Below are 18,409 nucleotides of genomic sequence, written 5' to 3' on the forward strand. Positions count from 1 at the left end.
AGTTTTTCAAAAGCAATTTAGAGGGATTTAAACAAAACTTTGAAAAGCACTGTCCTAAAAGAGCTTACATACATACAAGATCTGGCTGCTCCATATAGCCTTGATTGTGAGAAAAACTGAAAATATCTATGACTAGAATAATATAAAAATGATAGTATACCAAAAATAGAATACTATAAAATATTAAAGTAAGTGAACAAATATATAAGGGTTAAAATAGTTTTGCTACTTTTTTATGTGTATTGGGTCCCTTCAAATTGGAGTTACAGTTATGAGCTGCCAGATGGGTTCTGGGAATTGAACCCAGGTCTTCTGGAAGAGCAGTCTGTGCTCTTAACCACCTAGCCTCAAAGGGTTAAAATAGTATTGTCCACAAAGTGTCAACAGCTTAGCTCTCAAAAATATAATATTTAAGTTAAAAGCAGACTACTGATACAGTGTTTAAAAATGCCCCAAGGAGCTCCCTACATTTATTTGTAATAAGAATATAGAAAATCAAGAAGATATTCTGAAGAAAGGATAAAAGGTATGGAAATAAGGAAATGACCTAAATTTGCTGTATTTTATTTCCTCTTTGGAAAGAACTTAAATTAATATTTGTTAAATTTGGGTAGTAGGGGCACAACTATATTTGTATTTGTTTGTGCTTTAACTATCTCAGAATCAGGGCTAAAGAGATGGTTCAGCGGATAAAAGGCCCCCAGGGCCAACGTGGTGGAAGCGGAGAACCAGCTCCTGAAAACTGTACTCTGACATCCACATCCACTGGCTGACACAAACAATACATAAATACGAAAAATTAATCAAATACATAAAAAAAACAAGTCTTTAAACATATTTGGTAGAAACTCTTCTAAAATGAAAATTCCTTACAGGCCAAGACGGTGGGACAGAAGTGACCTCTGGAGTATGGAAGTAAGCCACACCGTTGTGGTAAGTGTAAGGGTATCCAGTCGACGTGGTCAGGTACATTGTTCCAGCAGCAGGCATTATACTGGAACCTAAAACAAAGAATAAACAGCAAAGTCTTTAAGTTTATAAACACAAAATTTATTAATACATTTCAGAAAAATATTTTACGATTTCTACATTGCTACAGTAAAAACTAAAATACTTAAAACGCTATGTATTCTAGTATCTTTGAACAATCCATTTTATAACTTAATACCTCAGAGTTATAGATTATAGGGATTAACAAACAAGGTAAATAAATATGAAAAATCCTTCATTTCAAATTCTAATGCCAGTCTAATGAAACAATTTAATTATTAGTAATAAGTTATTATTTTTATAAATATTAACTATGTGGAGAGCCTGAAAGCTATAGTAGAGTTCCTGAGGTCTTAGCTGGATCTGTTCTTAAAGTCCAGAGACGATGAAGACAGTGCAGCTGAGGAAGACTGGGCTCCTTTTCCTCATTCTTTGGGTTAATAGCAGCATTTACTCATGACTCTCTTATCTATGCTTTCCCTTTCGTTACAACTTCTGCTATTATAATCATGACTATACTCCTTGATGAAGTTAGTCTAGGACCTCCACCTCCCTTCTTTCAGTTCAGGATTTACACACACGCACACACACACACACACACACACACACACTGTCATCGAGACTTTAAAAGCTACATAAAGGTCAGGGAAGCATGATCTGACGACCTGGGATGAGTTCAGACCTCAGCACCTGTATAAAAAGCCATTTATGGCAATATACATCTGTAACCCTAGTCTTGAGGGTGGGTGGGGAGGGGATGGAGATAGGCAGACACCCAAAGCTGTCAGTGAATACCAGGTTCAGGCGGAGAGCAACAGGAGAGTATACTGTAGGTCACGACTCACCTCCACATGAGCACCTGTGTGCACACGTGCAAACATAAACCAAAGGAAATGGGAAGATAGTTAAAATGTGCTGAAAATAAAGTAACGTAAGCTCATGTGTGCGTTTTCAATACTGCTTTGGCTGTTTTATGAATGATTAGGCGGCAGCAGCAGCAGACTGCAGAGAGAAGGGCCCACGAGGAGAGGTTTCCCAATGATGAAGGCAAGTAGACTGGACTGTTGGGAATATGTTGGTAATGAAATAAAAAAAGAAATGACAGATTTGAGAAAAAACTAATATATGAGTCTCTTATAATTGCAGAAATAAATCTTAGTATTTATTTTTATTTGGAGAGAAAATAAAAATAGCTTTGTACTCTATAATTCTTGGAACAGAGGCTAATACTACCATTTGGGCAAGCTAATCCTATACTTTTCCATTAGAATATGGGGTGTTACTCCAGGAGACAAGGTAGAGGCTGAACATGGTGTTCTTACAGGGGCACTTTAATTCAAACAACTGTTATTTTAATGGAAAAAGTTTATCTTTAAATAATCAAATGACTGATACTAAGAAACAGAATGCAAATTATCCATGGAGATTTTACATAAACTAAAACTCCTAAGAAAATATAGAATTCCAGTGTACAATGGATTAAGAGCCACAGCTGGCCAAGGTCAATTTCCCTCTATTATGAAGAGTATTTCAGCAGAAATGTCAACTGGTGTTTCCATTATTCAGGTCTTGTTTAGTAGACTACATTTCTGAATTTCATAGATGCAGCTAAATGGTTTAAGATGACTTTCATTTTTAAGGCAGGTATGTGTATTATATAAACAGAGCGAGCACTTCTCAAGTTGGCTTTTCATGAGATAAATAAAAGACTGCAATAATGGCTCTTTTGCTCATTAGTTCTGAATAAACTATTTGTATATGTGAAAGCAATCAGTAGACAATGGGTCAAAAACTGTTGGTACAATTATTATAGTTAAACTCTTACAAACAACAGTATTCTGAAAATATTCAGAATCCTGCTATATTTAGTATAGTCATCTCTCTGCCTCACTCCCAGTCCCTCTGCGTGTCTGACTACTTATGAACTTGCATGCAGAGGCCAAGGTTGATGTCAAGTATCTTCTTCAATCATTTTTCATTTTAATTTTAGAGATAGGGTCTTTCACAAACACAGAGCTCACTGACGGCTCAACTAGATGGCTAGCGGCCAGCCCCCACCCTCTGGCATCCGCCTCCCCAGCTCTGGGGTCTCAGGCACCTGCTGCCATGCTTTGTGTTTATGTGGGCTCTAAGAGATCCATTCCAGTTCTCATTCCTGCAGCAAGCACTTTACTCAGACAGCTTTGCAGTGCACCATACATTTTGTAATAACTAAGTTAACCAATGCTGAGTCAAAGTTAAAATACCTGATAACTGCTGTCAACAGAACACTCCAAATGAACACAATCTATAAAATTGTTGACAGTGATATGAATAACAGCCTAAGGTTTTACATCCCAGCAGACACATGATATGGCTAAAAAAAAAAAAAACCCCAAAATTAGCAACTATTTTATAGAAATCTTCTTTAATAAACAAAACTACAGAAGTACTTAATATAAAAAGTTAAAGAAAAAAAGAGTAAGTATAAAAATTTGAGGAAGGCATACACAAAAGTTATCTAATCCAAGGATTTAGTGATTGTTTTCTCTGATATTTAGGACACATGTGTTTTGACTAAAAAACACATGCAGTTACTTTTTGTTTTTAGTTATATATTTTTACTTTCCATAATTTGGCTAATTTAAAATATTTCTATAATCACAAATACTTTTAATTAGAATTCTAAATTTATTTAGCTATTTTAAGTGATATTTTCCTATAATTTTTTTCCTTTGAATGTATGTTCAAGGGTGAAATACCTGGGTCTTTATTATTCAATTGATAAACACAAGGAAGTGGACTCTGCCTAGAAGGCCGTCTGCAGATGAATGGATAATGAAAATGTGGGCACACATTCATATACACAGAAGGATTTTATTCAGCTGTGGGGAAAAAAGGTCATTCGACACCCTAGTGGGGTTGCAACACACAGGCTGAGAACCACTGATACAGACAATTTCTATAATATACGAAGAACAAAAAGACTGGACCCCACGAAAAAAACCCAATTAGAAACAGGGTACAGAACTAAATAGAGCTCTCAGTAGAGGAATCTCAAATGGCTGAGAAACACTTAAAGAAACTTCAACATCTTTAGTCATCAGAGACATGCAAATTAGAACTACTTCGAGCTTTCATTTTACAGCTATCAGAATGGCTAAGACAGATAAAAGCCAGCTCACGCCGTGCGGATGTTGAGTCAGGGACCAGCCATTCACTGCTGGTGGATCCACTGTCAATGCAAACTTGTACAAGAAGTCTGTGTGGTGACTCCCCAGGAAGCTGGGGTAACCTCTCTCAAGGTCCAGCGGAACTAACTCTCGGGCATACACCCAAAGGACTCTGCATCCTACTCCAGAGACACCTGCTCCACTATGTCTGTGTGCAGCAGCTTTACTGTAATAGGCAGGACCCACAGATGAGTGGATCAAATGACTCCTGTGACATTCTCTCGTACCTGTAGGTCCGTGCCTTCTTAAGCCACCATCCTGCAGGAGATGGGGGCTAACACAGAGATCCTAACAGGACAATGCACAGGGTAACAGATTTTGGAAGCGCTTGGAACATCTGAAGTGGGATGTCTCCATCAGCTCTCCCATCCCTGCCGTCAGGGCTCAGGAGCTATGTAGAAGAGGAGGAGGAAAGACTCAAGGAGCCACGTGGGATGAACTGACACCAAGGGAACAGTGTGAGACAGCAGAGGACTGATGCACATTATGAACTCACAGACGGTGGCAGCAATCAAGCCAGACGCGGTCCCAGCACCGAAGTGAGGAAATGGACAGGAGCTCCCACCCCTAACCAAGAAGCTACCTGCAGCTGACGACTGCTTACCAAGAAGAACTTTGCTTTCACCAATGGTGTCTACCTGGGTGTACTAACCACTCCTAAGAGGAGGCCCCATGCCCAGGAGATAACCAACACAAAAGGAACGCAACTGTATTTCTTGCATTTTTTGGCCTCATATTGTTACACCTGAACATTTTTTTAAAAACTTACTCATCTTTTACTTGTATATTATGGTTTTTGACTCTTGTTTTTATGGTTTTGTTTTTGTGTGTCTGTGTTACTTGTGCTTTTTCACTTTTTTAAAGATTGTTTTTAAAATTTATCTGTCTTCTAAAGAGAGAGAAATAAGGGGTGGAGGTGGATGGGTGGGGAGGATCTGGTAAACTGTGATTAGAATATACTGTATGAATTTTCAATAAAAAGAAAATGTTATCATGAAACACATTACTTTTTATGCTAATTAAAAATAAAGTATTTTCCTTTTAAACCATAATTAAATAGAATATACTTAACATTGTTCATGTATATTTCCCCTATACCTCAAGCTAAGGTATTTTAACAAAATGTCTAAAATAGTCTAATAGTTCACAAAAGGATCATGCAAATATTAAAAATACATTAGTTCTCAATACATACGAGGAATCCCTATTTGTTGTTTTCTTATTGCTGGACCAATGTTCAGTTTCTTATCTTTGTAATTAAGTTTTTCAGCCTAAAATAAAGGAAAAAACCCATCACCATGATTTGTAAAAATCATTTGACATCATGATTTGTAAAATTTGACACTATGATTTGTAGAATCAGTGAAGAAAACCCAGTATGAAACTAGTAGGCATTATGTGACAATTTCTTCCTCTTTTTTAAAGTACAGGTCTCATGAGTTCCAGACTGCCCTCACATCTGGCGTATTACCAGGTGACACTGACCTTCCGATCCTTCTGCCTCTACTGCTCAAGTGCTGCAATGGAGGGATTTGCCACACTGCCTGGTGTATGTGGTCCTGGGAATCAAGTACACTACCAAAGAGATGGTCTGAGATCAAGTAAGTGTCTTTATCTTGGCTCTACTGCTGTGCATCTCCATGGTGTAGTAATCATCATTAGCTGCTGATTGTGTGTTTGCACTCAGGAAGTCTGTGAAGTTCATGTGCAATACTAACCACTATTTACAGTTATTTCCAGGTTATTTGCGGTATTACAGAAAATGCGAGTAGTTAACACAAAAGCACCCAGTTAGAGCAAAATGTTTTTTCTTATTCTAGCTATCATATTATAATAAAATGTCCTTTTAAGATATATTTTTCACATTATGTGCTTTTTTTAAACAATAAAATGTCTCACAGGTGTTGAAGTTCTAGCTAATGTTCCTAAGCACATGAAGACTGTTCATGGATTTTATGGAGAAAAGGTGCTGTCATGCTTAATTCAGGCATTATGTCAACTAAACATGTTGTTTATCACGACTTAGATATGAAGTGTGCATTCCCTCCACAAAAAGTTCACTTGTTGAATGCTTTGTCCAAATGAGAGCTCCAAGCACAGGAGGTGGTCAGATGAAAAGGATCGGATCTAACAGATCACTGCTAAGTTAGTAATCCGATAGCATTATTGGACGTGATGGAACTGTTAAGGGCAAGGCTTAGCTGGAGGAAACAAGCCGTGATTGCATATTCCTGAATACTAGCTCCTCACAGATCCCTTCCTCAGCCACCTCTGCTTCCTGCCACTCACTGTCACAGGTTCTGCCTGCCTGTGCCCCACAGCACAGAAGCAGCAGCTACGAGCTGGGGCCTGTGAGACCCTGAGCTAACATCATCTTTCCGTCTTCCAAGCAGCGGCTCTCAGATCTCTGTGACAGGCAATACAGGCTTTGCGAACACAATTCTTTAAGCAGCAACACATGAAAGCAGGTCATGTGCTAATTCACTGGCAGGGCAGCAATACTGGGACAAGAGGATTTTGAAACCTTATCTTGTATTCCAAATAGGACACCAGAAGTTCAGTACCCACTAATTCAGTTTTATGGTGACTTTACAGAATAAAAAACTATCAAGGGTAAGAACTGACTGTGTATGATTTCAATACTACATAATTAAATGACCTTCTTCTAAAAGGTTAAATGTTATACTTGCATATTTTAAAAGATATCAAAGTGAACTACAGGCTACAGACACTTTATTAAAGAATGTTACTGGTTTATGTAGTTTTTCATAGGAAGGAAATAATATCAGGTAATCTTATTCTAGTAATTTACATTTGTAGTATTCCTTAGGAATTACAAAAAAACATTTACACCTCACAGAGACACATTCTTAAATCACTAGTTTAAGCAAATAAAATAAAATACACTATAACTTAACAACCATCCTCATGTAGTGACTTGGAATGTATTGTTCTTCAGACTGTTTCTTAGGGGTCAATGGCAATCTTAAGACACACACACACACACACGTATCTGAATATATAGACATACGCAGATCACTGGCTTGCACTCAACTATTATATTATCATAAACGGTTAGTTTTAAAGAAAGAAGTTCCAAAACAGAAGTTAAATACACTGAAAGATCTTACCTCTTGTAAGATTTTTTGTGCATCTTCTTGAGTCTCAAAAGTGATGAAACCATACCTAAATAAATGCATTAATTATTAATATTTTCTCAGAATATTACACTAAATTTTATTTTGGAGTTCAAGAAGCTAGGGTCTGCAAGTTTTTTTTAAACCACTGAACTATATGCCTAAAGCTGTAATAACAGTTTCACTTTTTAAGTATTGCCACTGTGGGTATGCTGCATCAGCATGGGCACCACAGATTCATACTGTCATTGAGGATGAATCTATGTGCCTGGTGCTTACAAAAACCAGGGGTCAGATCCCTGGAGCTGGAGTTTAGGTGACTGTGGTCCTCACGTGGGTTCTAGGAACTGAATCTGGAGTCCTCTGGTGGAGCAGCAACTGACCTCATTGAGTCTTCTCCAGCCCCATTCTCGCTGCTTCTTACAAACCAATTAAGCTTTTGTTTATTTTTGTATCTCATTGTTGCTGTTAAACACTGGTTTATTTTTAAAACTATTATCTATGTTGTGTTGTCTACAAATTAATTTCTTTCATTTTCTAATTTGGTGAAATATAAATTTCAAAAATACACTAATAATTTTCTGAATTTCATTGATTTCTACTGCAATCACTTCCTTTTATCTCTAATTTTGTTAATTTGGGTCTTCTCTTCTTTTGGTTAGTCTGGCTACTAACTTATGGAACTTGTTTGTCTACCTAAAGTACTTAGTTAAATTGGTTTTTTTCTACTTCTGTTTTTAACTTCCGTCCTAATCCTGATTCTTTGCTTCTATTGACTTTTTTTTTTAGTTTGTTCTTATTATTTTCTAAGGCTATAAGATCCATTATTATTTATCTGAAATCTGGTTCTAAATGTTCATATTTTCAGCTATGAATTTCCCTCTATGAAGAGTGCCTTCTATACAATGAAGAATGTCTTCTTTCTATCTCATAAGTTTATGTATGTTATTTCACTTTGATTAAAATAATTTATAAATTTCCTTAATTTTTTGATGCAGCCATCATTCTATAAAATATTATATCTCCAGTCATGAATATTCTAAAGTTTATGTTTTTTCTAGCTTTATTCCACTGTGCTAAGGATTCAAAACATTTTCACTTTTCCCATATTTGATAAGCCTTGCTTTGTGTCCTATTATATATTTTAGAGGAAGCTTTATGGGCCAATTTGAAGACTGTGTTCTCTTTCTTCAGTGTTTCAGCGCAATCCCTGCAGATGTCTGCTAGGTCAGTTTGGTCTATGATGTCATTATCTCAGATGTCCTCTATTCTCTGCTGGAATGCCTTACAGGTGAGCCTAGAGCGCTGAGATAATCCCCTATTACTGCGTTAGGGTTAGTGTGTGTCTCTGTACCCCAGGAGTTCCTGCTTTATGAAATTAAGAGCATCACTATTCGAGGCATGTACATTTAGAACATTTTCTCTTGATGAATTGTTTCCTTAATCAGTATGAACATTTGTTATCTCTTCTAATTTGTTTTAGACACAGAATAGCAACTCTGTCTGCTTTCTAGTTCCCCGTGCTTGGAGAACCTTTTCCCACCATTCAGCCCTTAAGATTACATTTGTCTCAGATGACAGGGTTTGTCTTTAGGCAATAACTTCTATTCTTTATCTCCATCTACTACTCTGTATATTTTGATTATAGAATTTAGTCTACTGACATTTAAAGTTATCACTGAAAGGTGTATTTAATTCCCGTTGTTTGTCAAATTTGTAGTGCTTGGTCTTCTTTCTATTCCATAACTACTCTTCTAGTGTGGTTTACTCTTTCTTGTCGTGTTCTGGATGTGTTTAATTTTGGCTTCTTTCTGAAATAGTCAAGTATCTTCTTGAGTGCTGCTTAAGTGGTCATGAATTTCTTCTGCTTGTTTTTTATCATACAAAAGGAGACTTCAATTATGTCCTATTTTGCAGGATATAGTAGTTCGACTTAATATATCATTCCCTTCCAGTGCTTCAAATACATTGTTGCATACTCCCCTGGCTTTAAAGGCTTCTGTTGAGAGATCTGCTATTAATGCTGACAGGTCTGCCTTTATATGTAACTTGGTATTTCCTCCTGTGGCTTCCAATATTCTTCTTCATTCTCTGTACTTAGTGTTTTAACTACACTATGATGTGGAAATCTTTTTTTCTGTTCCTGTCCATTTTGTTTTTTACATGTCTTGTGGGTACTTTTACATGTCTTGTCAACTTGACAGACTCTATAGCCACTTTATAGAGAGAAGCCTCTAGATACACCTGTGAGGAATTAGCTTGGTTACGTCAGCCTCTGCCCTTGCCTGTGGATGACCATCTTGTTGGGTTAACTGAGGCAGAATGACCAGCCCATGGTCAGGGGCATTCACTGCTTTATGACTATGTGATGTGGCCAGCTCAAGTTCCAGCTGCCTTGACTTCCCCATGGGCTGAGCCGTACCCTTGAACTTTGAGTCAAAGCAAACTCTGCGCTCCCTAGGTTGCTCTTGCCAGGGCATTTTTGTATCATAGTTACAGGAGAAGAAACTAAGACAGCTAGCCATCTATTTCTCTAGATTTGGGAAGCTTTCTGATATAATTCTATCAAAATATCTTTTATGCCCTAAACCTGGAGTTCTATCCCGATAGTTCATCACTTTTTAAATGTTGTACATATGACTCACGATGTATTCATGTTTTATTATTTAATCTTTGCTGATACAAGAATTCTACCTCATCTCTCGTTTCCATTTGATCCATTCTATTGGTGAAGCTTAATACTGAGTTTTTCATGTTTTCAGTATTTCCCTCTCATTCCCTGTACCGGCTTTCTTATTTCAGCCAGCTGTTTACATATAATCTCTCTGAATTCCTCTAAGTTTACTCTCACACTGCTCTGCTTTGTTAAACATTCGTTTCCCCATCTTGAATTTCACCTAATTCACTCTCATCTGCAGCAATTAATGATGGAATTGACATTTTTGGGTGGTGTAACACTGAGATTTTTGTGTTTCTTAATTACCACATTAAGACTTACGCATATGTGGTTATTTTGTTGACTGGAGTTTTTATCAACTGTGTCCTTTAAGTCAAATTATCTGTAACATTTAAAAGGGGCGAGACTGAGGTAGAGTCGAGGTGCACAGCTCAGCAGTGAAACCCTCAGCGCACACGCTCAGGCACTTGGCACAAGCTCTTTACCACAGCACCAACCGCAGAAGCCACCCTAGAGGCTGGGAGGGCCACAGTACAAGCACCATGCAGATACTTAAATGTAACTACTGGAGGGTCACTACGCTAGGATGGCACAACAGGACATTAAAGATGGAGGGACTGTAGGCTGAGCAAGGATCAGTATCAGTATTAAGAAAAATTCTGAGGTGACAAGGCTATCTGGGAAGGGAAAGTTTAAAGTTTGGAAGGTTGTAGTGAATAAGCCCAAATGAAGAGAGCACGGGGAAGAGAGGAGGAGAGTAAGAGGAAAACTGCATGGGCTGGGTATAAGAATTCAGAGTACGAAATGAAGAATGGGTGGAGGACAATAGAGAACATCACACAGCCTAACCAAGCACAGCGCAGACTGAAGAATGGGTGGAGGACAATAGAGAACAGTCACACAGCCTAACCAAGCAGCGCAGACTGAAGAATGGGTGGAGGACAATAGAGAACATCACACAGCCTAACCAAGCACAGCACAGACTGAAGAATGGGTGGAGGACAATAGAGAACAGTCACACAGCCTAACCAAGCACAGCGCAGACTGAAGAATGGGTGGAGGACAATAGAGAACAGTCACACAGCCTAACCAAGCACAGCGCAGACTGAAGAATGGGTGGAGGACAATAGAGAACAGTCACACAGCCTAACCAAGCACAGCGCAGACTGAAGAATGGGTGGAGGACAATAGAGAACAGTCACACAGCCTAACCAAGCACAGCGCAGACTGAAGAATGGGTGGAGGACAATAGAGAACATCACACAGCCTAACCAAGCACAGCGCAGACTGAAGAATGGGTGGAGGACAATAGAGAACAGTCACACAGCCTAACCAAGCACAGCGCAGACTGAAGAATGGGTGGAGGACAATAGAGAACATCACACAGCCTAACCAAGCACAGCGCAGACTGAAGAATGGGTGGAGGACAATAGAGAACATCACACAGCCTAACCAAGCACAGCGCAGACTGAAGAATGGGTGGAGGACAATAGAGAACATCACACAGCCTAACCAAGCACAGCGCAGACTGAAGAATGGGTGGAGGACAATAGAGAACAGTCACACAGCCTAACCAAGCAGCGCAGACTGAAGAATGGGTGGAGGACAATAGAGAACATCACACAGCCTAACCAAGCACAGCGCAGACTGAAGAATGGGTGGAGGACAATAGAGAACATCACACAGCCTAACCAAGCACAGCGCAGACTGAAGAATGGGTGGAGGACAATAGAGAACAGTCACACAGCCTAACCAAGCACAGCGCAGACTGAAGAATGGGTGGAGGACAATAGAGAACATCACACAGCCTAACCAAGCACAGCGCAGACTGAAGAATGGGTGGAGGACAATAGAGAACATCACACAGCCTAACCAAGCACAGCGCAGACTGAAGAATGGGTGGAGGACAATAGAGAACAGTCACACAGCCTAACCAAGCACAGCGCAGACTGAAGAATGGGTGGAGGACAATAGAGAACATCACACAGCCTAACCAAGCACAGCGCAGACTGAAGAATGGGTGGAGGACAATAGAGAACAGTCACACAGCCTAACCAAGCACAGCGCAGACTGAAGAATGGGTGGAGGACAATAGAGAACATCACACAGCCTAACCAAGCACAGCGCAGACTGAAGAATGGGTGGAGGACAATAGAGAACAGTCACACAGCCTAACCAAGCACAGCGCAGACTGAAGAATGGGTGGAGGACAATAGAGAACATCACACAGCCTAACCAAGCACAGCGCAGACTGAAGAATGGGTGGAGGACAATAGAGAACATCACACAGCCTAACCAAGCACAGCGCAGACTGAAGAATGGGTGGAGGACAATAGAGAACATCACACAGCCTAACCAAGCACAGCGCAGACTGAAGAATGGGTGGAGGACAATAGAGAACAGTCACACAGCCTAACCAAGCAGCGCAGACTGAAGAATGGGTGGAGGACAATAGAGAACATCACACAGCCTAACCAAGCACAGCGCAGACTGAAGAATGGGTGGAGGACAATAGAGAACATCACACAGCCTAACCAAGCACAGCGCAGACTGAAGAATGGGTGGAGGACAATAGAGAACAGTCACACAGCCTAACCAAGCAGCGCAGACTACAGCAACACCACTCCAAGACATTTTCACAAGAATAAAGACTAAGAAATCACACACAGCAACAAATCCCAAAACCCAAGAACAGCCAAGTAACAAAAGTACAATGAGTATACCGAGGGTTTATTTATTTATTTATACCCAGGTTTTAAACAGTCACATTGGACATATTTTATTTTTGGAAGATTAAGTTTTGAATTCTTTCCTTCACTGTGATGTTTCATGTACTGTACTGTGCTGATGGGAGAGGTCTGACTCCCGGCTCAGTTCCCGCTGTTAGACCAGCCTGGGAGACAGATGGACTGTGCAGTCCCGTCCTTGACTAGACCCTGGCTTAGTGGCACAGTAGTGATAGTGTCCCAGTGTTCTGAGAAGAAGGCAAACGGGGCAGCCCCGAGAGCCTCATGTTTGTTTCAGATTTTGTTATTTAGGTCTTTGTCTTGGTTAGGGTTTCTATTGCTGTGAACTGGCACCATGACCACGGCACTGTTATAAAGGCCTCAAAGACACACAAGCAAAATAAACCAACTGAGACAAAACACTGAAGCAGTTTCTTTCCAGTCTCTACTGTGTGGAAGGTGGTGTGCAGCTGAGAGTGCAGTCGCCTGTCTTCCCTAAGATTAGGCTAGTGTTGAGCCCGCACTTGCCAAGTGCTAATATGCTTCAGACTGTCCTCGCTTTAGGATCTTTGCTTTCATTGTGTGCTCGGAGCCTCTATGGCCATAGGTAGCATTGTATTTTGTAGGTCAGGTAGATTCTTCCATGTTCCAGTTCCTTAGTTGGACAACCTGGTACAGCTATTGTGTATGCCAAACAGTGTTGCCAAGGGTTTTGAGGAGTAGGGAAGACACACAGGCACTGAAATGTAACCCAAAGGACTAGTCTCAGTGCTCTCAATCCCATGGAAAACTAATCACCTTCTAGGAGAGAGGCGGCTGCAGAAAATACGGGTTGAGTGCTGGATATTCTCTAGTCTGGCAACAGTTAAATCTTATGCCTAGATGAGGCTCTGAGAGTTGGAGTATACGCTAATCTCAGGCTCAAGGCTGCTGCTACTCTCCGCTACTTATCCTCAGATGTGGCTGTCTCCTAGCCGTAGAAGACGGAACCTTCATATTCTTCACTGTTGGATCTTCCATTGTCTGAACTTCTCAGCGGCCCAGCCCTTCCTTATTGCCTCCTCAAGTCCTTTTCATTCAAGAGATGGGACAGGTTGTTTTCAGGCTCTCTGGATCCTAATTGTTCCTTACTGGGCCACTTTTCAGCTGTCCTTCACCTATTCTGTAATTTCCAATGTTCTTCTAGACTTTCTCTTTCCAGAATAGAATCTTTACTACCCTGATTCTCATTCACCATGTCACAGAAATGCCATTTCCACTTTAACTTCTCACCTGTGTTTTTCTTTGTTTCTTTCTCTCCCCTTTCTTTTCTGTGGCTCCAGGGATGAACCCGGGGCCTTGTGCATGCTAAGCAACAGCCTTGGCTTCTTTATTTTATTTTGTTGTTGAAAAGGGCAGTAACCCATGCTGGCCTCCAGTTTGCAAAATTCCTGCCTCAGTCTCCAGGATATTTATCAGATTACATCCGACTTCCTATCCTTTTCAATGACAAAAGTATTACCAAAATAATGTAAGTTCTCTTAGCTAAGTGAGAGGGGTATAATCTCGACCTCATCTTGATATTATTTGGCAGTTTCAGGAGTTTTGTTTAAACAGTTTCTTTGTGAAAACACTACCTCTTCCACATCAGCTCCTGCCACTCTCCAGGCCATTTCTCATCAACACTCTTTTTCTATCTTATTTGTTCTTCTGTTAATCCTGCAAGTATATTTGTTTGGAGAAAACACAACCCTTTATTCATTTCCACTGCTGTATCTGATTTTCTTGTCACTTTGCAACAAAACTTCTGTGAATGCAGCATGCAAACTACCTTTCCCCTCTCAGAGAATTCTGGATGTTGTACACAGAGATATTCTGAAACAGCTCTATACATTACAGGGCATAGTCTACTAACTTCAATGTTCATTCTTGTCTTCGTCATTGTTCTATTGCTGTGAAGCAACACCATGATCACAATTCTTATAGAGGAAAGATTTCACTAGAGCTGGTTTACAGTTTCAGAGGTTTAGTTCACTGTCGTCATGGTGGAATGCAGGCAGACATGGTGCTGGAACAGTAGCTGAGAGTTTGACATCTGGATCCACAGACAGCAGGGTTAGAGAGGCACTGTGGCTGGATTTGGCTTTCGAAAGCCCAACAACTCCTCCAACAGGGCCACACCTCCTAATCATTTCAACTAGTACCACGACCTGGTGGCCAGCATTCAAATACATGATGAGCCCATTCTCTTTCAAACCACTGCATTCTATTGCCTGGACGCCACAGGCCTGCAGCCATATAACACAAAATGCATAGTTCATCTTCAAAAGTCCGCATAGTCTATCACTGTCTCAACACTGTTTAAAAGTCCTAAGTGCAAAGACTCTTCTGAGACTCAAGGCAATCTCTTCACTGCAACCCTTGTAAAATCAAAATCAAAAACCCTATCACATGCGTCCAACAACAATGGCACAGAATACGTTACCATTCTAAAAGGTGGAATAGGGCATAGAGTGAGGAAACACTGGACCAAGGCAAACCCAAAACCATCAGGGAAAGCTTCAAATCCTGCCTCTCCATGTCTGATGTCAAAGTGCTCTTCAGACCTCCAACTCCTTTCAGCTCTGTTGACTGCAACACACTTCTCTTTTGGACTGGTTCTATAACCCTTCCTGTCTGCAGCTTTCCTCAGCAAGTATCCCATAACTCTGGCATCTCTGACATATTGAGTCTTCAACGAAATCCAGGCTTCACCCAATGACCTATCTGGGCACATGCAGGGACACCCCTGACATATACCTGGCCTCAGCAGCTTTTTTTAGACATAGAGGAAGATTCCACAACCTTTTTCTTGTATTCCTGACTCTAAACCTAGAACCATGGGGCTAAATCTGCCAAGCTCTGCTGCTTGCTGGGTCTGCAACTTAATCCCCTCTTCCAAATACATCTGCACCAGCTTTTTGTTGTCTATGGTTTCTTTTACTGCCTAAGTTTTTCTTTAGTTTCTTTCCACAAGTAGGAAAATTAACTGGGTGGGATCTTCAGGTCACCATTCCCTTTGCTCCACTGAACATCAGGCTTTCCTGAAACTTGAGTCCCTTGAGCACTGGACAGACCTCCATTACATTTCCCAGTGCTTCTTTCTCCATAAACCACATTTTATACTTTTCCTTGCTCAGCTTGCTTCCTTTCAGTATACATCTGCAGTAAGAGTCGCTGCTGATAACTTTACGACAGAGTCAAATCTAGGGTGTCCTGAAAGCTCCTCTGCCAAAGCCAGTACTTGAACACTCTTCAGTTTAGCTTCAGGCAATTTTTTTGGGGGGGGGCAAGGGCAAAAAGCAGCCTCTTTCTTTGCCCAAATATCACAAGAACAATCTCGTGGCCCCTTACTAATTTTCTTCCCCTCTGAAACCTTTTGAGCCAGGTGTTATAATCTACATTGTTGTTCCTACTAGGATGCCCATAAGCCCTGCTGAAAACATTCAACTGCTTTCCTGATCCAAGGTCCCAAAGACCACATCCCACCAACAAGCATCAGGTCCCAGCAAAACCTACTCCCTGGTGCCAGCTGTTGTCTTAGTCATTGCTCTACAGCTATCAAGAGACACCATGACCATGGCAACTCTTAAGAAGGAGAACATGTGAATGGGTCTGGCTTATAGATTCATCATGGTGGCACACAGGTGGACATGGTGCTGGAGGAGGAGCTGAGAGTTTGGGCTTTTGAAGTGACAGACTTCCTCCAACAAGGCCGTAGTGCCAAATCCTTCCCAACAGCACCCATCTGGGAACCACGCATTCTAACATAAGAGTGATTACGGGGCCACTCTTTCAAATTACCACAAGTTTTTTGATTTGACAATTTATCATTCTTATTAGACTGGCATTTTTCATTTGTTCCTTGAGTAGATTCTGAATCACAGATCACAGACATTCTTTCAGATCAGCAATTTTCTGATAAATTCTCTTATAGATTAAAAAAAAGTACACAATTCCAAAAGTATCTGCTGTTTCAGCTTCTGCTTCTTTAGCTACTATATAATTTTCCACTCAACATTTTTGTCATATTATACTGAACGGCCCCTTGGTCCATGTAAAAGCAGGTTTTTAAGATTAAGAAATATAGAACTCCCTTTTACTCTAGTAAAGATCATGTGTGCATGCTCACACATACAGCAAATGTAAGGGAAAAAAGAGGGCATAGAATTCTTTACTAAGAAAAAGACAAAATATATTAGCATACAAAACTTAACCCAACAAAACAGTTTATTATTCTACATATTATGTGAACTGATACGCACCCTTTGGATACTCCGGCTCTGTCATTAACAATCTTCACTTCTTTTACAGACCCATACTGGGAAAAAAATTTTCTTAAATCATTCTCATTTGTCTAGTGACATAAAAAGAAAACATTAAGAAACATTTTAGTCACTCAAAGAGGAAACAACTCCAATGTCTGCTGTGGACATAAAAACTATAGAAAATAAGTTAGAGGGTATCTCATCATTACAAATAGGCAAAAACCATTGTTACCAAATTCTATGTACTTTGCTTTACGTAGCAGCTAGGCAGCTACTTTCAACTGAATGTTCTATGACTGCAAAGAATGCAACTATGTAAAGGACTCTTTCGGTGCCTTTAAGAATGTTAACGGGAATGCCGGGCGGTGGTGGCGCACGCCTTTAATCCCAGCACTCAGGAGGCAGAGGCAGGCAGATCTCTGTGAGTTCGAGGCCAGCCTGGTCTACAAGAGCTAGTACCAGGACAGGAACCAAAAGCTACGGAGAAACCCTGTCTCAAAAAAAAATCCAAAAAAAAAAAAAGAATGTTAACGGTATTGTGTACACTAAAGCCATAGTTAGGCTGCATTACTATTGGCTCTAGTATTTGGGGAGGGCAGCTGTACATCAGTAAAAGCAATTCACAATGGCATAATCCAGTCAGTTTGAGGTAATCAACATAGTCTTAGGAAAGGAATATATTTCCCCCAAATACTTGAATTTGCCAAAGTAAGTTACAAAATGACTATAATATTTCAAATAACAAGATGTTTTCCCTGTACTAAACATAAATTTTAGATAACTACAGACATTACATTGCTACAACGAAATTAGTAAAACACACACAACGTTCAAGATGTGTACAAAGACGGTTTGGGAATATCTGATTTTACTGAAATAGGTAGACAATAAGAGCTATTCCCAGAGTATTTATGTTGAATTCATGGCAATTTAATTTTGGATTCAGTTGCACCTGTTTGCTTCTAAGCATAACTTTAAGTTTACCTAAAGGAGAAACAAAACATCTCTGAGAGCACAGCCACTCACTTTGAGTTCAGCTGTTATCTCACTTAAATATACAATTTGCTATTTTGGATGATAGCATTGAGCCTGTTAAATTGGACAACGACAAACACTAAATCTAAGAATAAGTGAATTACTTTTATTATAACAATGGATGTTCTAAAAACGGAGTCAATGCTAAAATGAGAGCCACTACTAGATATTCAGAAAAGTGAATCCAAACTATTCTCTGGAGAAGTCACTAACCCAGTCACTAACTCGCAGAGTAAGGGGAAAGACAAAGTCAAGATGACTGAACTCGCAGAGGCACAAGTGAGGTTTCAAAGTCTGTTTGCGACTATAGGAAATTACTTCCTCCCAGGGAATTATTTGTGGTTTT

General features: G+C 40.0%; 1 protein-coding gene across 1 annotated transcript in view; it reads right to left on the bottom strand.

Moving 5' to 3' along the window:
- Boll (boule homolog, RNA binding protein) overlaps positions 1–18,409 on the bottom strand; it is a 66,410-nt gene that overhangs the window by 41,729 nt on the left and 6,272 nt on the right. The window contains exons 3-6 of the mRNA XM_041668569.1: positions 17,026–17,117; positions 7,334–7,388; positions 5,398–5,473; positions 874–1,001 (exon numbers count right to left, since the gene is read on the bottom strand). Coding sequence (XP_041524503.1) covers positions 874–1,001; positions 5,398–5,473; positions 7,334–7,388; positions 17,026–17,117 — 351 coding nt within the window. The remainder of the gene's footprint in view (positions 1–873; positions 1,002–5,397; positions 5,474–7,333; positions 7,389–17,025; positions 17,118–18,409) is intronic.

This window comes from Microtus oregoni, unplaced genomic scaffold (assembly GCF_018167655.1).
Source record: "Microtus oregoni isolate MIOR12 unplaced genomic scaffold, Mior012 000018F_ref0000195, whole genome shotgun sequence".
In the NCBI taxonomy this organism is placed as follows: domain Eukaryota; kingdom Metazoa; phylum Chordata; class Mammalia; order Rodentia; family Cricetidae; genus Microtus; species Microtus oregoni.